The sequence below is a fragment of the Stenella coeruleoalba genome (assembly GCF_951394435.1).
Source record: "Stenella coeruleoalba genome assembly, chromosome: 8".
NCBI lineage: Eukaryota > Metazoa > Chordata > Mammalia > Artiodactyla > Delphinidae > Stenella > Stenella coeruleoalba.
The window spans coordinates 9975298-9997713 of NC_137154.1; the positions used below are offsets into that span (position 1 = coordinate 9975298).

Below are 22416 nucleotides of genomic sequence, written 5' to 3' on the forward strand. Positions count from 1 at the left end.
TGCACCAAACTTGCAGTGGTTCCAGGCTGTGTCAGTCCATGAGGATTTTATAGGCCTAAACACCCCTCTGTCAGATCTAAAATTTTCCCTCTAGCACAGACTTCCAAGATTTCTGACCGTTCTGCTTTATGTTAACTTAAGCCTCCAGGCTTGATTTTAAAAGCTTTGATTTAAGAGTAAATAAAAATGAGGTTTAATAGAGTGATGAATCAACCTGTGGAACTTGCTCCCCCAGGAAGCCAAAGTTGGATGTCAGTCTCTTCGAAGACTAACCAAAATTAAAAATCAGAATTAGGTTTGCTATAGTATTCATGAGGATGATGTTGGTACCTGTTCCTTTGAGATTCTCTCAAACTGCCCCTGGAGAAATGCAGTCTCCTCCCCCATAGGGCAGTGAGAGGCACGGTATAAAAGATAGCTTTAACGTTTAATTTCAGCTGCATTCCAGTTGTTTTCTGTCTTCCTTCCTTTCAGAAGTAGCTTGACTCCAGGCTTGAGAAGTAAATTTTATTGGTGGATCTCCTTGTTTGGTGGGGGGAGGTAAAGGTGTTGGACAAACCAGTTACGAAGCAGATACAGACCCAGCCACATGCTCTAAGTTGGATTTGTTGGTCTCTATATGATATGTCAAGAAATACGATACAGTAATGTCCTTTGAAACAATAATTTCATATACAGTTCAGTTCTGAGTTCTTGAGGTCAAATCTCAAGAGTGTCCCAAAATCTCTATTTAAAACTTACTAATATCTTGCCTGGATTATTTTCAGCACTGTTCTACTTCAGTAAGCTGGTTCTTCCTGTTGGCATCTTTTAATGGCTACATGTAAGGACCTGGAAAGAGGATAAAAAAACAGGCTAGGGAAGGAAAGTGCTCTGATTGGACCCTGGCTTTGATATGAAGCAACAGAAGAGGTTGATATATGCCATTTCTTTCACTTGACATAAGTTAGTCATTTTCCCATGTCTTCTCAGCCAAACTGAAGTCATGTACATGTGGCTGTTGATTAACTTAAATACATGAAGATTTTTCTTTAAATTTCAAACAAGTCATAATTATTTCTGAATGAGAAAAAAGGTTTAGAATATTTAGTTACAAACCATTGTTTTCCTGAGTTTTTCATATTACTTTGAATCAGACTTACTACTTTTTACTGTTTTTTTAGTACTAGATAGCAAGAAAACAAGGCTCCCTTAGTTGTTCTCAATTATTCATTTTAAAAACTTCTTTTCCCCTAATTTCCTTATCTGTGGGTTGGTAACAGTGCTGCTGATTCACTTTGGGAAATGGGTAGAACAGGGTCCTTGACCACAGGAACATTTGGTCTGAGAAATGAGATTCCATAATTTCTTAAGCAATGCAGCTTGTAGGTCATAGACAAGACATAGGCCTCATCCAGTGGTCACTGCTTTGTCAAGGTAGAAGTCATTGGCCTCAACAATTTGTTCTCTGGTCTCTTTAGTTAAACAGGACTTTTTTATGGGTCTAAGATAGGCCAAAGATGGTGTGTGAAATCAAGTAGACATTTATATCAAATGGACAGTATTTGATACTTAGTAAGTTGAAAAAAGTATAGATTTTGAATGTCTTATGGCTGGGGGAAGGTCAGGGGAAGGGTGCTTTTTTCCCCACAAGTAAGTTAATTTTTAGCAAAGCTGGTTTTAGTATGTTCTGGAGGCGCTAAAGAAGTGGTAAAAGCTCTGTTTGGCTAGGATTGTTAGAAGCAAGCTTAGACTGAAGGCAGCAAGTACACATTGTGTTTTAGAAGGTTATAAGAATGTTATTGATTCACCCCAAGCTTACCCGTGTACAAGAACCTTGTCATGTATACTTTGCTCCCCAGGGAAAATAAGCACTGTTCCTAAATGGAACCCTATCGTGCTGACTCCTGGATCTCTTAAAACATGTGCTACAAAAGCCTCCTTTGCAGAGCTACTTCACTCCTTTTACAGTTGGAATCTTAGGGTTCACAGCTGCTCTCTTAGGCTGGGGAGAACAACTAGAAAAGAGACTGAGAGCTGCCATCCTGCTGAGTGTTTTGTCTCTGTTCTGTTCCTTATGCAAAGACAGGTACTTTACACAATATGCTTAGTTTTCCTCATTTTTATCAACAAGTATTTATTGAGCTACTTCTGTTTGCTAGGCACTGTGTTAGAAGTAGTGAGATAAAAGGAAAAAATGGATTTCTTCTACTCAAAAGAGGTTCTATTCCTGGTGGTTGAGAGCAGTGGACAGTGATGGAAGGAGAGTGTGAGGTGAGAACTGTGGAAATAGTAATTATAAAGCCAAAAACTGAGCTTTGGTTACAGTTAAAAGAAAATTATATCAAATGGGTTGCTTTGAGAAAAATAAATCCTAAGCTGTATTATTCCCCTTAGACATCAGGAAAAGGGCTGGCAGGTAGGAACATTGAGCAGACAGGTGGGGAAGTTCTCATTTAAATTCATAATCATGCAAGTTCTCTTTTGTAAACCAAGAGGAGGCTTCATGAGACAACCACAGTTATTCCTATGCTGTTAAATGCAAAATTGTCCCTGGTATTAATTCAGTATTAAATACATACTTCTTTTTTAATCTCCCTGAAATGAATCCCTCCACATCAATGCCTGTAAAACATTGTATTTTTCACTTAATTTGTAGAATTAGATTTTTCTTTACCTGCATAAAACACCAGCTCATTTGGTAATCTGAAAGACCTCAGGCCCTATCTGTTTTTCTGTCTTAGCAACTGAAGAGTAAAGTGAACTGATGTTGCTAGCAGATTTAAATCCAAACACAACTTGATACATTGTTTCTTCAATAAAATCTTCAACAGAATCCTCAACAGGTCTGCCTGTGCATCAGAGAAGTTCCCACAAACTTCTTTGAACTGACGCTCTGTGGCACAGAGAGACCATTTGAATCTTGTGACAATTTTGCGTTCATTGAATCCTTTTGTGTTTCTTAAAGTGGTAAGGTAATCCATCCACCAGGGTCTTCCAGGATTGAGTCTGTCATATTCTCTAAGGAACCCTGAAAGAGTAGATTGTTTGCCGAGGCTTACAGTATGGGGGATTTCCTGGTGATATGTTTGATGTCTGAGCTGCCCGAGTCTGCATGTCCTCTACCCAATTATCAGCAATAATTTTTGTATTACAACTTTTAGACACACATCTCTGAATCACAGATACTACACGGAAGGAATTGCAGTTTGGTTCCACTGACCATCCAAGATGGTGTGTTTCCTTATTCCCTTTAAGTTCCATTTCACAATCCTTGATTTATTTAAAAAAAAAAAAAAAGGCACCCTGGTTTGAAGTGTGAAGTAGTGTTGTCTGAGGATTAGAGCATTGGAGAAGATTGAGTGGTTTCTAAGTCCTTTCTCTACCTTGAACCACAAGGGCAAATCATACCTAGTACATGAATAAATAAATAAGTGGTTTGGGGCTTCCCTGGTGGCGCAGTGGTTGAGAGTCCGCCTGCTGATGCAGGGGACATGGGTTTGTGCCCTGGTCCGGGAAGATTCCCACATGCCGCGAAGCGGCTGGGCCCGTGAGCCATGGCCGCTGAGCCTGTGCGTCCGGAGCCTGTGCTCCGCAATGGGAGAGGCCACAACAGTGAGAGGCCCGCATACCGCAAAAAACAAACAAACAAAAAAAATAAGTGGTTTGTCTAGAGTTAGGATTGTTTGAGATGTAAGGCTGTGAAATATTTTACACATAAAATGTTGAGTTATTAGCCGTAGCTTTCTTCACCTTTTTAATTTATTATCCACCCTGTGCTCTCCAATGTTAGCTTCTCCCCGTTCTTCACATACGCATCCTTTTTTATGCAAGGTCCTTATTTATAGGTTTGACTACCTAAAATAGTTTTCCTGTGCTTATTTGCCTCACTGATTCCTTTTCTTGCTTTTAAGTTGCCCCTAAAAAAGTTTACTCCCTTTTGCCATTCTCTTTGCGAGATTTTTACAAGCTTCAAACTCCTCTCCTATGGGGCTTGTTAAGAGTGTTTGTAATACTTGAAGCTATTTACATGCCTCAGGAAGTAGAATCCTTTCCCCCTCAATACCAGAACAATCCAATAGTATTATCATGGTGTGCATGTTCTTCAGATAAACTGAGAAACTAAAAGATTGTTTCCAAAAGTTGCTAATGGTATGTAGGTCTAAGAATGCATTTTGTAGTTAGTCTCTTCTCTAGTCGAAGTTCAGGATTGGCAGTTCTTGTGATGGTATTGAAGGGAGAAAGTTACTGGAGCTTCCTGTCCTGAGTTGCATTAGGGGAAATGATTCTCCTTCAGGCAATTAAACAAGTTACTTAATACAGGTTCTTTTATTCCCTTAGTATAGGCTCTTTCTTTATTCCTGTTTTTAAAAGACAGCAATGACATGAATGAGCTATAGTTTCCCTAAGACACTCCGAACGTCTCCCTGTACTCTCATTTTGGCAGTATCCTCTTTAGCACTGTTTGGATGTTTTAGAATGTTACCTGAAAATATACTTGTCTGATCCTTAAAATAAAAAGATCCTCTCTGAGATAATGACATTGCAAAATCTGAAACATTAAGGTCCCTTAGTAGTAGTTCTTTTGATTTTAGGAATTTTTATATAAGTGTTAGCTTGGGCTGCTGTAACAAAATAGCAAAGACTGGGTGGCTTATAAACAAATGTATTTCTCACAGTTCTAGAGGCTGGAAAACTGAGATCAGGTTCATGTTCTGGTGATCAGCCTCTCTCAGTTGCAGACTGCCAACTTGTATCCTCACATCATGCAGAGCATAGCAGAGCAAGCAAGCTCTCTTGATTCTTATAAGGGCACTAATCCCTTTCATGGGCTCTACCCTCAAGACCTCATCTCATCTTAATTACCTCCTGAAGGCCCTACCTCCTAATACCATCACATTGGGGAGTAGGGTTTCAGTGTATGTAGGGGGGAATCAAACATTCAGTCCATAACAGTAACATATCACATAGGCAAAAAGTATATTTTGCCTATCTTGCAGAATTCACGTTCATATTTGAAAGCTTACTATAACACAGCTTATGATATCGGTGCTTGTCCTGTTTCCTGACCTTTATATATATATATATATATATTTTAAATTTTTATTTATTTATTTTTGGCTGTATTGGGTCTTTGTTTCTGTGCAAGGGCTTTCTCTAGTTGCGGCAAGCGGGGGCCACTCTTCATCGCGGTGCATGGGCCTCTCACTGTCGCGGCCTCTCGTTGCAGAGCACAGGCTCCGGACGCACAGGCTCAGCGGCCATGGCTCACGGGCCCAGCCGCTCTGCGGCATGTGGGATCTTCCCAGACCAGGGCTCGAACCCGTGTCCCCTGCATTGGCAGGCAGACTCTCAACCACTGCGCCACCAGGGAAGCCCCTGACCTTTATATTTTAGAGAACTTAACTGTTTTTGTGTATCATTGGACATCTCTGGTATTGCTCAAAGATGTCTCATGAATGTCATGGTAATGTATTGGATCTGCATGTCATTTGAGAAATAGAACTTATAATGGAAAATCCCCCCATTATTCACTTTCCTTTTATTTTTTATATTTCTTTGATGGTTAATGGAAAGATGGGATTATGTACTATGAGTTTTAGAGCTTCTCTAAATCATTTGTGTAAGTCAAAGAGTTTAAACCAATAACTCCCATTCTTTTTTGTGTTTTGGTTCCCACTTTAACATGCTTTTCCCCCGATTTACATTTCTAAATAAATATACTCCCTTTCTTTCCTTCCTTCCTTCCTTCCTTCCTTCCTTTCTTCCTCCCTCCCTCCCTCCCTCCCTTCCATTTTTGGCTGCATTGGGTCTTTGTTTCTGCACATGGGCTTTCTCTTGTTGCAGGAGCAGAGGCTACTCTTCATTGCGGTGCGCGGGCTTCTCATTGCGGTGGTTTCTCTTGTTGCGGAGCACGGGCTCTAGGCGAGCAGGCTTCAGTAGTTGTGGCTCAAAGGCTCTAGAGCACAGGCTCAGTAGTTGTGGCGCACGGGCTTGCCACCAGGGAAGCCCTACTCTATTTCTTATTAAGTAGAAGAGTAAGTTTTGTGTAACTCTTGATTTTGGAAATAGCATAAGATGTTGAAAACAAATTTTCATTAGTGTATCTTAGATGTGGTCTTGAGAAGCTGGCCACATTGATAGCAGTAGCAGATGCATCTCTGCATTCTTAGTTTGCTTGTTTAATCGTCATATACCTTTTGAGTCTCACAGTTGATTAAAGCTAGAAACACTATAGACTGCTAACAGGGTCTTAGGAGAAACACCTACATACATAAGTATAATTAAGTGTTAAAATTGTTTTACATGGGGAAGTTTTTCTTCCTAGTTTCCTAGAGTAGGACAAGGAAGTTTTGTATGTTTTATAATATATTTGACCGTGGATTGTAAGTAAATTAGAGTCAAATAGAATGGACAAAACGAAAGGTTTTCAAACCCACCTTTGCCAACCCCTCGTCTCTTAGGACCCAGAGTTCAACAATACAGATCAGATTGACCTGTACGATGACGTGTTGACAGCCACCTCACAGCCCTCAGATGACAGAAGCAGCAGCACTGAGCCGCCACCTCCTGTTCGCCAGGAGCCATCTCCCAAGCCCAATAACAAGACCCCTGCAATTCTCTACACCTACAGTGGCCTGCGTAATAGGCGAGCTGCTGTCTATGTGGGCAGTTTCTCCTGGGTGAGCATGGGTAACCAAAAAGGCTTGTGGGTGGGCTGGAGGGAGAGCACTGGGAGGTGATGGCATTTTCAGAAACCACTGTTGCACTGTTTTGTGCTCTGATGGGGTTGGATTTCTTTTTCCTGGGATCAGGTTGGATTGATCTCTGAAAGAGAACTATCCTGAGGACGTACTGGTGCCGAAGAAAGCAATGATTAAGTGGGTAGTTGCTTTTTCTGCCATCTTGTTACCGCCCCTGACCCTGGGGCTTTTATGTCTACCAGGGTCATCTGTGGGATGAGATTTCAGAGTGAACACCTTGAACTCTTGGTGGTCATTAGATGGTCCTATGATAATGATGGGTGAGAGGGAGCAAAGACCTTGATAGCTGTAGTACGCTCGGGGTAGGTGGTGATTGTTGTTCTGCAAAAGTTATTGTGTGACATGTTTGGGGGCTGGTGCTGGGAGGTGGTGTTTTCAAATTAAGAAATGTATATACTGAGGGGAAAGTTGCTGTCAGTGATCAACTCTAGCCTATCAGATCTATAACTAAAAGCTGCTAGTAACCACCGTTTGAGCTGATGACGAGCCAGCCCAAGTGGCAGTCAAAGTTATAATAGGTTTTAATTTTCTTAGTCTCAAAGACGGGGATTGGGGCAGGGGTGGGTGGTTTTGGAATTCTGCATGGGTGAGGACAATAGGAAAAACGTGCTCTAATTGAAATATTGATGGGCTTCTGGGTTTCCTGTGGGAGGTCATGATTGTGACTAGAATCCTAGGTTTGAGGGAAGGGTTTGGGACATTCTGGGGGAGGGGGGTGTAGCTCTTGACATTTCTTCCTTTTCCATTTTGCCGGCCCCAGTGGACCACAGACCAGCAGCTGATCCAGGTTATTCGCTCTGTAGGAGTCTATGATGTGGTGGAGTTGAAATTTGCAGAGAATCGAGCAAATGGCCAGTCCAAAGGGTGAGGTCTGGATTTGAGAAGCCCCTTTTAGTTTGTAGCCATTGGGATGACATATCTGTACTGTTATTTTGGCCCTGTAATTTAATCCCTCCCACCCCTGGCCCAGTTTACTGCCTTGGTTTTAACAAACCACCTTAGAATGGGGACCTAGCTGCAATGTAGGAGAACATCCATCCATTGAGAGGCAAAGAAAGCTGATTTCTAATTTGAAATAAATAGGAAAATTTTAGCATGACACCTGTTTGTTTTTAGTAGTTTTGTGTGTTTAATATTAGAAAGATAAAAAAAAAAAAAAGGGACTTCCTTGGCAGTCCAGTGGTTAAGACTTCGCCTTCCAATGCAGGCGGTGTGGGTTCAATCCCTGGTCTGGGAGCTAAGATCCCACATGCCTCAGGGCCAAAAAACCAAAACATGAAACAGAAGCAATATTGTAAAAATTCAATAAAGACTTTAAAAATGGTCCACATCAAAAAAATCTTAAAAAAAAAATATTAGCAAGGTATCCTTGGCTTTACCAGTTTTCACTAAAAGTGGAAGAAAGTTTCTGTGTTCCTGTCTTGGTTGTCTAGTAGATTTCACTCGTTTTTAATTTTTCTTCCTCAAGGTATGCTGAGGTGGTGGTAGCCTCTGAAAACTCTGTCCACAAGTTGTTGGAACTTCTGCCAGGAAAAGTTCTTAATGGAGAAAAAGTGGATGTGAGGCCAGCCACCCGCCAGAACCTGTCACAGTTTGAGGCACAGGCTCGGAAACGTGAGTGCGTCCGAGTCCCAAGAGGGGGTACGTGGAGACCATCTGTATGAAGGGGGGGAAGTTTGTGGGTTTGTTTTCTGTGGTGTAGGCTTGGCCTACGATGTGGAAGAGTTTGAGAGAGGGTGGTGGTGATTATGGGTGACAGCATGGCAGTAGGTAAGCCAAAAAATGAGCCTCATGTGCTAGGAGTCAGGTAGGTTCAGGTTATGGCTCAGTTTTGCCACTAACTCATTATGTGACCTTGGGCAGGTCACTTTACTGCTTAGGGCCTACTTCCCCATTTGAACTAGACACGCGACATATAAAGTTCCTGTCAAGTCTAAATTATGTGTTTCTATCTAAAAAATCAAGTGTATAGCAAATGGGCTTAATTGTAAGACGTGTGTATAAATTATTAAGAAGCAACCACCATAAAATATAAATATGACACATAAAGATGGCTGTAATCTTGTCGTGAACATACACTGGAAGGATGTTCTGTAAGGAGTCGACCAAGAGGAGTGCTGGAGAGTAAGAATTTAACAGTGTTTCTCCAGCATTGACCAGGGGGGTTGGGTACCCTTTCTGTTACCTGCGATTTTAGTTTGCTTGGCAAGTGTTTCCCATTAGTAAAGAAAGTTGCATCATGCTACCTTAGCCTGATGATAGTATGCCTTAAGCTCACCTTATTCCCTTTATTCTGACCCTGTGCTCACCAAGACACCTTCTGATACTAATTTGGTTTCCCAACTAGGCTCTCCTACTGGGAAGAGAATGCGCTGACCAGCCGACACAAGTATTCCAGTCTGCTTGGCAGTTATATTTCTCATTGTAAATTAATAAATTGTCATTCTGGTTTATGAATCAGTCTCTTGTGAGTTTGGATAGTGTGAATCAATCTCCTAGGGTCCAGTCATCCCTGGGTGAACTGTTAAAATCAAGTTTCTGAACCTGCGAAACCTGGGGACCAACCTTGGATTGTCCTGACTTCAGAAGGTGCAGCCACCCTGCAAGGCCCTGCCTGAAACAGTCAACTGCCATTACTTTCCTTTTACGGGGTATGGCAAAGTTTTTCGTTACCCACTTTCTGTCACTGCTTAGGTCCTGCTCTCAAAATAGTGCCTTGTATTTATTGATTGGGTAGTCCACTGGGACCTTGGATAGGTTGACTGAAGGTGGAAATATGGCCACTCAACTCTTGCATAGGAACAACTATGTTCTCATAACTATATTGAGAGCCTAGATGGAAGTGGTGTGAGCTATTGCTCTGGGTTAGAAGGCACATACTTTTCTTCCTTGATAACCTGAATTTTCAAAGTCCATTGTGTTTCAGAGTCTTTCTATGATTCACGCCTCTTCTAGCTTTCTTAAGATGTATAATTTTACAGCTGCATTGAGCACCTAACAGTCCTGGCACCACCTGGCTGTTTACTCCTTGATGTTAGCTTTCTTTGCTGAAGTGATGGTGCTGACTGAGTGGTGTTTTTCTGCGCTGTCATGTTGATGGACTTGGGCTCTGTTAATTCACTAAGTGTAGCTGGTTGACTTAGTCTGCTTAACAGTGGTTGCTACTCTTGGGATATGTGGCCATAGATACAAAAAGAACCCTTGCTAGTGTGGGAACGGTAGCTGGGAAGGTAGCAAACTTTCAGAGGATTACACTTGCTAATACCTCTTCTTTCTTCAGCTTGAGAGAACTCAGGGAAATAGCACGTTGCCATGTGTGTGAGACATGAAAAGCAAGAGAATGCTGTGGTAGGCACTGGTGATAAACTATGTTAGAGGAACCAAGGTGGTTGCCAAGGGGATTAATTCCACCTTGTGCTTTCATCAGGAGTTAGTGTTTACTAACAAGTTTTTGCTTAAGGAGCACTCTTCTTTCTCTCCACACTTGTCTCCTAATGGCATCTTTCTACCTCCAAGACTCCCAAGACCATGTGATCACATTCTTCTGTTGGATTCCACATTAACCAGGCTTAGAGTAGACTGTTAAATTGGAAAGAGGGAACAGGTTTAACCAAATGACTTGACGGTGTCAGAGTCATGTTTCCAGCTGTATACAAACATGTTTTGAGCCCCTGTTTTGCACAACACCATACCACCGTTCCACGATGATGTTCCTAGTAGGCTGCCCTGTGGGGTAGAGGGTTTGGGCCATTGAAATGTAGGGGGAGTTTCCCAGGTTTCAGGCATATTTTGTACCAGGCTTTTGCTAGGAGTCCCTGGTGTCAGCTGTGTGCCATCTGCTCATTCTGTGGGCAGATCTTTCCTTGGCTTGTCTCCCGTGTTTTCTCATTTAACCTCCAGTCTTCTACTCTCCGTTCTGTGGCTCTTCCCCGTCCCAGTTACCAGTTTGGGTACTTGGATGGAGGAAGTGTTATCCATCCCCTGCCCTTCCCTCCCTTCCCCCAAATTCCCTGGCCAAAGAGCCATGGCAAAGAGAAAATTTCAAGTATATAGCAGGATAAAGAAGGTTAACTATTACTAGTCTAAGGAAAGAGTCCCTGAACAACTACCAGAGAAAATGGGATTTCGAATCAGCTTGAATCCAGCTGACCAGTGATGAACATACCTCAGCACTGTCATTTTCTCATGGGTTATCAGGGTCCTTCTGCATTTAAAAATAGAAAGCAAAGCTAAGGGTAACTTAAATGTGAGGCACTGAGAGTTCTAGATAAAGAGCATTCTTTAACATACAGAATTAGGGTGGCTTTGCTTCCTGGGTTTATGTCTTAACTAGGTTGCCTCTGAGCTTTCTCTCTGAGGCCAAAGAAAAACACTAGGTGATTTTACCTTCTTTCTCAGCTGCCTGTCACCTTCCTTAGTATGGTGTCAGATGACTTGCTGAAGGATGACCTGGTCCCGTGGTTATGTCTAAAGGTTGGACAGTAACAGTGATTCTGTTTTGCTTCATAGGAATACCTCCACGGGCCCACTCCCGAGATTCTAGTGATTCTGCTGATGGACGGGCCACACCCTCTGAGAACCTTGTACCCTCATCTGCCCGTGTGGATAAGCCCCCCAGTGTGCTGCCCTACTTCAATCGCCCTCCTTCAGCCCTTCCCCTGATGGGTCTGCCCCCACCCCCAATTCCACCGCCACCACCTCTCTCCTCAAGCTTTGGGGTCCCTCCTCCTCCTCCTGGCATCCACTACCAGCATCTCATGCCCCCTCCTCCTCGATTACCTCCTCATCTGACTGTACCTCCCCCTGGGGCCATCCCACCTGCCCTTCACCTCAATCCAGCCTTCTTCCCCCCACCAAATGCCACAGTGGGGCCTCCACCAGATACTTACATGAAGGCCTCGGCACCCTATAACCACCATGGCAGGTAAGGACCATCTTGTTCCTTTCAGATCTGAGCCAGGCATAGTGGGGTAGACAGTGTTCTAAGCATTTTGTTCTCCCTGAGGAAGTAAGTGAGCACTGAATTCTTGTATTTTCCCTTGTGGAAACTGTTGTCATAGTATTGAGTCCTGGGAAATAGTTAACTATTAGAGAATGTTTTTGTTTGGTATTTTGTTTGCGTCTTACCTCTCAACCCAAACCACCTTCGTATCCCTTTTTAAGGCAGTTGATTAAATGGAGTGCTATAAGTCACTGTTAGGAATGCTATGAGTGTCGAGCACTGTTGAGTCATGCCAGAATTACAAAAGTATATGACATAAATCCTGTCTTTGAAGAGAACATGAACATATAAAACATGTGAACAGGCTGAGAACCATTTAAGACATTATACAGGAGAGCACAGTTAAATAGCATAGTACTCTAGAGTATGGTAAAGTTAACAAGGGGTGTGGGCAGTCAGGAGTGGTATTATTTCTGTGTGCAGCCGAGATTCGGGCCCTCCGCCCTCTACAGTGAGTGAAGCAGAATTTGAAGAGATCATGAAGCGGAACAGAGCAATTTCCAGCAGTGCCATTTCCAAAGCTGTATCTGGAGCCAGTGCAGGTAACTCATCCTCACCGTTGCTGCCTTCTCCTTACCTTTAGTTTTTCCATTGTTTTGTCATTTCCATTGGCAAGAAATTCAACAAGATAAAGTTGGAGCACTAGTAGATTCGCAAGAGTGGCACATTTTGAAAAGCAATATGGTAACCTGGTTTCCTGGCTTTTGGGGAGCTCCACTGGTGCTGTTTGTTTAGCCTGTGTCTAGACCTGCCCCATGAAAACCAACTTAGTGCCTAGAATATAAATAACTAATGCTCATTGTGGTGTTTGTTATAGAATGAACTTCCTGCCTCACGGAGATCTTGATCTCAGTGGTTGATCAGTGGATCTTGTGTCTATGTAATGAGTCCAATGCCAAGTGTAGACCTTGGGTTTTTAGAACTGATGATGATGGTGGATATGGAATCTGATTACATTTGGGGATCGAGGCAGAGCTGGTGGCCTCCATGTAACCTATCCTAGAAAGAGACAAGTCTGTTGGGTGTCAATCTTAAGGCATAATATACCCTTACAACTAACTTTTGCCTTGCTGTCAGTATTAAGTGGGCAGAACCAGAAGCCATGTCTTTGAGAGCCAGGGGAACATAACCTTTGGTTCCTAAGAGAAGAGAATATAGGAAGTTTCCGGGTTCTGGTCCAAGTTTTGCATTATAGCACTAATCATATTCACTTTCTTCCTGTGAGTTTCCTACATGAATGTAAATATAGATTGTCAGATCTCCTAAGAAATAAGTTAACTCTGTTATCATCCATTTTCCATAATTTCTCATCTTTGACTACAAAATTTGAATGCAGAGTGGACTAAAGACAGAAAGTATGTATATTTTCTCTCTCTCTTTTTTTCACCAGAAACCTTCATGACATCTGAGTAAATCTCTTTAAATTAGAAAATAATCTATGCTCATTGTAGCAAGTCAGATATACAGAGTATAAAGAAAAACAGTCATTGTTCTTCACCAGTTCCTTCACACTGAGATGATCAATAACTGAACTTCTGTCTCCTCCCTTTGCTTTGTTCTCATTCCAGTCATTCAAACCACAAATATTTATTGAATTCCTACAAAATAGGCAAAAATTCCCTACTCTGGTAGAGCCAAAATCCTGGTGTTCTTAGATCTCCACAGAATTGCAGGTCCTTCACAGTCTCTGTTCTGTTCTTCACTGCCTCGCACAGGGGGAGCTGCTAGTCCACTGTCACTGGACCCCTGCCTGGTTTCATGCTTGCCTTGTATTATCTTGTCCTTAACGCTAAGAAAGCTTTAGTTTGCAAAAGCATTGTTCAAGTACCCACCCTGACCACTCTCCTTGAGTCCAAACATTGCTCAGATGTGAGGAATGAAGGAGCTAGTTCTTGATGGCAGCATAATTAAAAATATGTGTGTGCATATATAATATATATATGCACACACAACATACATGTCTTAGATATGTTACTTGTATGTATATATGTATTTGGTTATAGATTTAAAATAATTCAGACAGAAATATGCAGTGTTAATAAATGAAAGGCTTCTGTACAAGGACCATCAATAAGACCACCTTGTACAATTTAGTGTCTATCCGTCAGATTTTTTTTCTGTGCATGTAGCAAAATATATATGTAATTTTGATGGAATGTTGTTTCACAGCTTTTTAAAAATACATTCTGGACATCTGTTACATCAACTAGTACCTAACGTTTATTGAGCCCTTACTGTGTGCCTGGCACTGTGCTAAGTGCTTTACATGGATTGCTTTGTTTACATACAGATTTACCTCATGCTTTTTAATGACTATGTAGTATTCTGTAGAACCAATGTTCCATAATTTATATAGCCAGACCCTACTGAAGGAACCTTAAGTTGTTTTTGATTCTTTAATACAACAAACAACGCTGAAACAAACATTGTTTAAATTATATACTTGTGAACAGAAGTAGAAAATTTTTAGATGTGCTGGGTCAAAAAGTATGCACATTGTTTATTTTAATGGATGCTGTCTGATAACCCTCAGACAATGACGTGCCGGATTATACATCCACTAGCAGTGTCTGAGAGCATCTGTCTGATTCCAGACCACTAGAATATAGGTGCCATACAGTTTTATACCTGCCACTTCTGCCTCATCCATTTTACTGTGGTTCTGTGGGACAGCTTTTTACTCTTGGTTTGTGTCCTCCTGAGTTCTCCTTTTCATCAGTTAGTTTACTGCCTCTGCTCATCCTTGGCCTTTCCCATCCATCCCCTGTCAGGGGATTACAGCGACGCGATTGAGACGCTGCTCACAGCCATTGCTGTTATCAAACAGTCCCGGGTCGCCAATGATGAGCGTTGCCGTGTCCTCATCTCCTCCCTTAAGGACTGTCTTCATGGCATTGAAGCCAAGTCTTACAGTGTGGGCGCCAGCGGGAGCTCATCCAGGTGAGTTGATGATTGCTTCAGCAGCCTGCCAGCCCTGGGCAGCACTCTTCCAGGGACTGGCAGGGGGAGGAAAGGAGCCCAGGGTATCTGGCAAGGACCTAGTTGAAAGAGCAGACCTAGCCCTCATGTCTTTAAGGGAAAAAAATTAATCAAACGTTTACATTAATAAATGTTGCAATGTCTGAAATCTGTGTTTGGTGAGGCAGTGGGCTTATTTAGGAGGAAAGACTGACGTAGTTCAGAACATGGGCTTTGGAGCCACACATTCTTGAATTTGAATCTCAGTCCTGCTCCCAACTACCTGCATGACCTTGAATATGGAAGTTACTCAACTTTCCAAGCCTCATTTTTCTTATTTTTAAAAAGGGGACAATGGTAGTACTTATCTTACAGACCTGTTGTAAAGATTAGGTGAGATAATGCATGTAAAGCTCTTAGCACTGTGCCTGATACGTTAGTAAGATCTCAACAAGTTTGTTATTAATTTTCCAAAAAAGACTAGGGGCCATGATAGAGTAACAGAAGAGTGGTTTAGGCAAATAGTAGAAGACACCAAAACACAATACTCTTAGAAAGAATGGGGTAAGCCCTCTGAGTGAGGCTGAAAAGTATCCTTCTAATAGGAAAAGACATCGGTCCCGAGAGAGGTCACCAAGCCGGTCCCGGGAAAGCAGCAGGAGGCACCGGGACCTGCTTCATAATGAAGATCGGCATGATGATTATTTCCAAGAAAGGAACCGAGAGCACGAGAGACACCGGGATAGAGAACGGGACCGGCACCACTGAGAAAGGTGGGATGAAGCCTCATTGCTGGCTGGTTGATGATCTCTTATGAAAGAAAAATTATTGATAGTAAAGATTTCTCTCTCTCCTTTTAAAACAAGAAAAGGGTATGGGAAGACTTCCTGTTTAGGTAACCAAAAATTCAGGAGGGCAGGTTTTCTGCTTGTTTGTGAGGAGTCGCACCCTGAAATGGACCTGAGATTAAGCTATTTTTGCTTGTTTTTTGACTGCTTTCACCTGGTATCTGAGACAACACGGCATAATGGCTAAGAACACAGTGTCTGCAGGTAGATGCCAGGTTATGAATTCCAGCTCCTCCAGCCATATTACTTTCTGTTCCTCAGTTTCCTCATTTGTAAGTGGAGATAATAAAAGCGACTGTCTCATTGGATTGCTGAGTATTCAGTGAGCTAATCCATATAGAGCGTTTAGCACTCATAGTACCTGTCACATAGTAAATTCTCAATAAATGATAGCTATTGTTATTATCATTGTTATGTTTTATTTGTTTATTATTTATTTACTTTCTTTTTGGTTGCGCCGTGTGGCCTGCGGGATCTTAGTTCCCTGACCAAGGATCGAACCCGTGCCCCGTGCATTGGGAGCACGGAGTCTTAACCACTGGACCGCCAGGGAAGTCCCTCATTGTTATACTTTAACCCCACCAAACTTTCAAATGAAAAAATCAGGAAAATTGACCAAGACAGAAAAAAGTAAGACCATTGCCTACTTGTAAGTTTTCAAGGTGCAACATTAATGATTTTTAAGAATTAATATGTATTAAAAAGATTTTGAAAATCAGGATACTTTAGTCAGGAGAAAGCTGATCTGAAAAAAATTATCTTTAAAGCTTTAGAGACTGTGGAGGATATTTCAATGGCAGGATATAATTGTTCTGGAAAAACTTACAGTGATTTTTTTTTTTTTTTAATAAAGCAAAACAAAGGCAGGAGAGTTAGGGGTGGGGAACTACATTAACTCAAGTAACTGAAAAGTTGAGTTAGGCTTGGCTGGTTCAGGGGCTTCAGCTCTGTTATTTTCATTCTCACGCTCCAGGTTACATCCCACCAGCTTGGCAATCCCAACTGAAAACAAGCTTCCAACAAAGACTGTTTCTAGTATATAAGCAAGCAAGAGCAGTTGTTGACTCTGTTTCTTTGGAGATCTGTAAAAGTAGTCGAGACTCTGGCGGGGATGGTACGTTTGTGGTTCCTGAAGGCTACTGCATGACCCAGGTGACTTTGGGGTCTCTTCTCAATTTTGTGGCTTCACATCAAGTACATTAGGATAATGTCCTTGGTGTTTGGCTGATTTGGTTGGTCTGAAGTAATGGTAATTGTGGAAGGTGAGTAGGAATAGTCCTGCTTGGTATCTTTGGGGTGGATAGATGGATGACTGGATGCAGAAAGGAAAAGAAACCCTCCCCCCTTCTTGTGAGTGCCTGTAGTTCACAAGCGGTAGCTGGACTGTAAACTGTTGCCTAGTGACAACCTACTAAACAAGTAAGAAAGGAGTCTTGTTATGTTTGGCTACTGCCCTCTACTTTGTTGTTTCTGCCATTAACTTAAGCGGAGTTTTAAACAGCGTTGGCCTAATTGAGTCTCAGGCAGTGGGCGGGAGGGTGGGTAGAGTGGGTCTGTGATCGATCGCATCCCTCCTGTAGCAGTAGCAGCATCTCCCTTGTTTGAGCTAGCACAGTTGCTAGTGTTGCTTGTAGATTCAGTATCAGTCACCACCCTCCCCAGTCCTGCAGCCCACCGTGTGTGTCCTTTGGAGCTGACTAGGATAAGAGTGACGAAGGAGGTAGTACTTGGTCTGTGCAAAGCATGAATTATAGTTTCTGGGGCCACGTAGGTTAGTAGTCGGAACGTGTAACTGCATGTCACTGTTCTTGGCGGCTTTGCTCCTGACAGCCTTTTGATAGAAAAATTGTGAGATCCTCTGATCATTAGAACTTCGGGGATTGAACACCTGAACCTGAGACTTCAGCTGTCATCTTGCTTCATTTTCTTTCCACCTGTAAAGTGGGACTTTTCTTCCATTATGAGGATGATTCAATTTGAAAAACTGAAAAATCCTATAACCCAGTAGTTCCCAGAAAACAGTCATTTGGCTGGTGCAGGCCTATGACAAATGAGGAAAATTAACTCTTGAGGCAGGTTTTCCAGTTCCCCACTTTTCCTAGTCACCCCTTTAGGTACGTTGGTTATTCCTTCTGGTTAATTAGTCCAAAAGAACTGAATTTGACCCCCCAAAAATGTCCATTTCTCACATTCTCATCCTGGCATTCTTAACTTCATCTGCAGGTACCAAGTTGTGACTTAGGAGATGTCATGTTGAGGAGATGGTGCCTGGGCCTCATTTACCTTGATAACTTTGCAAGCTCTGAGTACAATACCTTTTAGTTAGAAAATACTAGTATTTATACTATACGGAGAGCTGTTCCCTGAGAGCAAAGGGTATATTCCATCTAGGGGCAGCAAAAACCAGCAGGCTTTTTTGTCCATCCTTCCTTAGGATGGGCACGACCTCTGGGACCTGAAGTCTGATTGACCCACTTTGTCCTCTGTCTGCATTCAAACATTACCACCAAAATGGAGCTATAACCTCTAAGAAATGGGTGCTGTTCAGTTGACCCTTGAGCAGTGTAGGGGTTAGGGGAGCTGACCTCTGCGTAGTCAAAAATTCGAGTATAACTTTATAGTCAGCCCTCCATTTCTGCAGTTCTCCATCCACAGATTCAACCAACCTCAGATTCTGTTGTAGTACGTATTTATTGAAAAAAAATCAGCATGTAAGTGAACCAGCGCAGTTCAAACCTGTATTTTTCAAGGGTCAACTGTAGTTTACTTCTGATGCATTAGTTATCCTCTGAGTCTTGTTTTGTAGCAACAGTTCCCAAATTACATCACTTTTGTGGTATACGTGTGTACGCTTTGGAGTTTGAGGATATTCTTAGGTTGTCTGTGGCTTCAAGTTTTTGTAGTTGTTGGCTGTTGTCTCATTATTTTAGGACATTATCCTGCTTGAAATATAGTAATTCTCACCTCATTGCTATCCTCCTGGTCCAGTGAAAACTGAGCATTCTGTTCAATTTTGATCTAATGCAAAGATTCGGAAACCCAAATGGTATGAAATTGAGGAGTCACTGAGGGCTTTAGTTTCCTCTTACAGAAAATGAGAAAGATACCTGCCTGCATAGATGCTTAGAGAAACCAGAGGCCATGACAGATTCTGAGGACCCCAGGGTGAAATGGTGCCATTTCAGAGTGTAGAAGGATCAGGCAGCTTATGGATGTAGTTTTTCTTGCAGAGCTCCTCCCGGTTACAGAAGTGCATACATTAAAGGTGAGCATTTATGTATAGGCCATGTTGCCAGTTTGGGTGTTAGTAGAAATCCTAAGCCTGAATTTAATTCCCCCTTTTCCTTTTCGCTGTCAGTTCTATTTTGTGTGGTAAGATTGACGAGGCCACCCCCTGCAGATGGATGTTACAACGTTGGAAAGAGGGCTGAGTGTACTGGGGACCTTTAGTTAGGTCGAGATGTGACAAGTGGCTTAACAGTCCTTCACTGCTCAGCAGAAGTTCTTAACCGTGCTTTTAGTTTTCTTGGATGGTGACTGCTGATTATCTTCTTTGACCTCCGTGCTCTGCTTTCTGCTCTGGCCTGACCACATCACTCCTGCTTGGTGTTAGTATGCTTCTTGGCCCCTCACCCACACCTGTCATCTGGGGAGGACTAGAATCTCTTGAGTGGTGGTACTTGGAACATCTCTGGCTCTATGTGTATGTGTATGCTTCTTTAAAAGAAGGAAAAAAGTTTAGTTTTCTTGTGTAAGTACATGCTCCCTGCAAGGGCCTCTTGGGTATTTGGGGGTTAATGGATTTGGTTATGTACACACTTGTTTTCTTACCATTGTACTTCCCATTTCCAGATTTTTCCCCTTCCCCTTAAGGTAAGCTATGACTTGCTCAGAATAGATTTTCTGAAACAGTATTTAAACTCACCATGCTCCCTTAGAGCAACTTTTCTTGAAATGTAGTAGTTTCCAGCCAAAGTCTCCTTTTCAGTCAAACTGCTTTGATGCCTCATTTCATTGTCTATGTTTTGCCCCCTAACCTTAAAGTAAAATGTCACTCCTCTTTCCTCTGTTCTCCTCCAACCATTCCCTCACTACTCACAGTGCCAAACACTCCCAGACAGTTCTGCTGTCTTTTACTTTCCCAGGCTTGCATTCTCTCTGTCTGCATCCCCTACTTCATACGTTTTAACTTTTGAAAATGCCAGTATAATTTATATAAGCCCCTGTTAATCGGAAAGTAACCTCTAACTTGTATTTTCTTTCTTCTCTTCTGATGTTCTCATTGCAGGAGTCTGGTTGGAAGCAAATGTTTTTTTAATGGACTTGCATCTCCTCACCTTGATCAGGACTAAAGGACGGAGGCCGCTCCACCCCTTCCCCTTTCTCCAAGCCCCTAACCCCTTCCAGACACCCACAGGGAATACCCTCTGCCCTGCAAGATTGAAGATTGCCTGGCAGCCCTCCCAGTCCCACTCCTGTTTGCCAGGGTAAAGAACCTAAAGACTTCATGTGGTTGGGAGGGTGGCAGACAGGAAGAAACCATGTCCAGGTCCCTGGTCTCCATAGAGAACGGTGCTTTGTCCAAGGAAACGTATGAGTTTCTGATTCTCCAGGAGCAGTTCAGTGGTGAGGTTGATGGGAAGACATCCTTCCCAAAGGAAACGGATCCTCCCTGTGGGATCTAGGAGAGGGACTGGGTGTGCCAAAATATGCCCAGGGTCCTGCCCTCAGCACTAGGCTTGATGGGGCGAAGAGGGTCCAAACCCCTTGCTAACATACCACTTCTTTAACTCCTTTACCTGCCCAGCCCTTTGAGGAGGGACCATGAGAACAGAAATTACTTTATGGAAAGCTTCTCCTGTTCTTGCTTTTCCCTCTTACTCATTGACGGTTTGTTTCCCTGACCTCCCAGGGGGCTAAAACCCTTTTAACTCCCTGCTGCCCAGCCTGCTCAGTGGACTTGCCCCTCCTAAGCAGAGAAGGCCCATGAGGTTGCTTTCTGCTGGGGAGCCTGGCAGAGCCAGTTACCACCCTCTACTGCTTCTTGCTTGGTTCGGTTGCCTCTTGCAATAACCAGCTCCACTAGATGTTCCCTTTCCCTGGGGCTTTTCCATTTCACATGTGGAGCCCTTCCCCCAAGAAGGCTGCTTCCTTGTTTTAGAGGAAGGTACTGCCATTGGGAGTCGGGGACATCGGACCTCAGCAGTGAAGAACCCTTGTGAAATACTAGGAGTGGGGAAGGAGGCAAGTTGGGCGGGATATGGCCTACTTCCATAGGCTTTTCTTTTTTCAGGTTTGATGTGAGCATGGGCTTGCATCCTCCAGGTACATACTTTTACTTATTGTGGGATAACCTGGCACTAGTAGGTAAAGTCACAAATTTGGTATTTTTTCACCTTTTGAATTTTGACTTAATAGCTCCCCTCGCTCTGCCTGGAGGTACTTGCTGCCTCTGATAAGGAGCAAGGAAGAAGTGGAGCCTGACTTTAATGAGCTCAGCTCAGAATTCTAAGGACCACCACTCTGGGGGCCATATTCTACACAGGCAAATGGAATTGCTTTTCCCATAACATCCAAATTGTGAGGCGGCTGCTGCTGAAAGAAGCAGCAGCAACAGGGTCCTGCGGTACCCACGGGGCGACAGATGCTACTTCTGCACGCGTCTGTAGGGCACGCGACATCGAACAGGAAACGTGGCACGTGGGATGTAGGGTCGCTGGAGACCCTTCTGGCTCAGAGGGGAGAGACTGAGCTGGACCGAAGCCTTCCTCTGTTCCTTGCACGTTTCTGACATAGCCCTCGCTCAGTCACTGAGGGAGTCCCCCAGGGTTGGAGAGGCACATTCCCTTGGGACAGAGGCTACAGGTTTGTAGCTTTTTTCCCCCTGTCCCCCAACCCCATCCCCACCTCCACTTCAGAATATGGCACCCTGCCCAGCCGGCCAAGCGTTAAGTGATGTGCTTATCCTCAAGAGCAGCTCCGGGTGTCTTTTTAATGTAGAGAAAACCAAGTAAGGTGACAGTTTAAGGAGAAAAAAATATATAGAATACCAGAAAAGCCGTTTACCCGGAGAATTTTTTTCTCCCCATTTTTGTTTTGTTTTTACTTGGTGACACAATTTTTAGTTTTATTTCCTGATAGCAAAAGGAAAAAAACCCAACCCTCAAAAAGGCCAAGGCCCCGTCCCCCTGTTGTTGGTGATTTGTTTGTCTTTCTGATAGGTTGAAAATTGTGTAATAAACTTGATGACACTGTCAATCTTTTATACTGCATTGTATTTTTTTTCCTTTTGTAACAAAATATTTTTAAATAATAAATGGGGTGTGAGCTGTTTCACGGATTCTGCATTGAATAGATTTGTTGAGGTGTCTGGGACACGGGTGTGGGCTGATGTAGAGGCTTTGGGAGGGGAGTGAATCCCTGAGTTCTCAGCTGGAATTGCACGGTGGGCGTGTGTAGTGCGTGTGGTACACCTCCTAGGAGACCTCGTGCGAACCTTTGGAGGTGCCCCTTGAGGTTTAGCTTTTTTCCTTAGCCATCCAAACAGCCTAGTTAATTCCAAGTCATCTTTTATCCTTCAAGGTTCCTAAGATTTATTCTCAGAATAAATGTCCTACCTTGTACAGTTCAGTTCCGATGTCATCAAGTTCATAAAGGGAAGAGTCCTCTGCTAGGCGTTAGAAGATATGCTGGCTAGTGCCTCCTTCACATCTAAATCTGTCTAACCACGGACGAGCAGCACAACCTCAGTCTCTTTCGTTTGTAAGATGAAAATCATAGCTGTTCTGCCTTCCACATTGGGAGGTCTGAAGAATCATAACAAATGTGAACGTGTTACGTAGACTGCGGTGCTATCTAAATATAA

General features: G+C 42.9%; 1 protein-coding gene across 5 annotated transcripts in view; it reads left to right on the forward strand.

The window, feature by feature from the left end:
• CPSF7 (cleavage and polyadenylation specific factor 7) overlaps positions 1 to 21867 on the forward strand; it is a 22763-nt gene extending 896 nt beyond the window's left edge. Inside the window, exons 3-10 of one of the 5 annotated variants that reach the window (XR_013829411.1) lie at positions 6444 to 6662; positions 7504 to 7607; positions 8212 to 8384; positions 11253 to 11667; positions 12169 to 12287; positions 14517 to 14685; positions 15309 to 18816; positions 19840 to 21867. Coding sequence is in view for 4 of the 5 variants with exons in the window: in XM_079928978.1 (XP_079785104.1) it covers positions 2236 to 2253; positions 6444 to 6662; positions 7504 to 7607; positions 8212 to 8384; positions 11253 to 11667; positions 12169 to 12287; positions 14517 to 14685; positions 15309 to 15471 (1380 nt within the window). In the remaining variant the exon portion in view is untranslated. The other 4 variants (XM_079928976.1, XM_079928978.1, XM_079928975.1 and 1 more) reach the window with 4 other exon arrangements.
• The last annotated feature ends 549 nt before the right edge of the window (positions 21868 to 22416 follow it).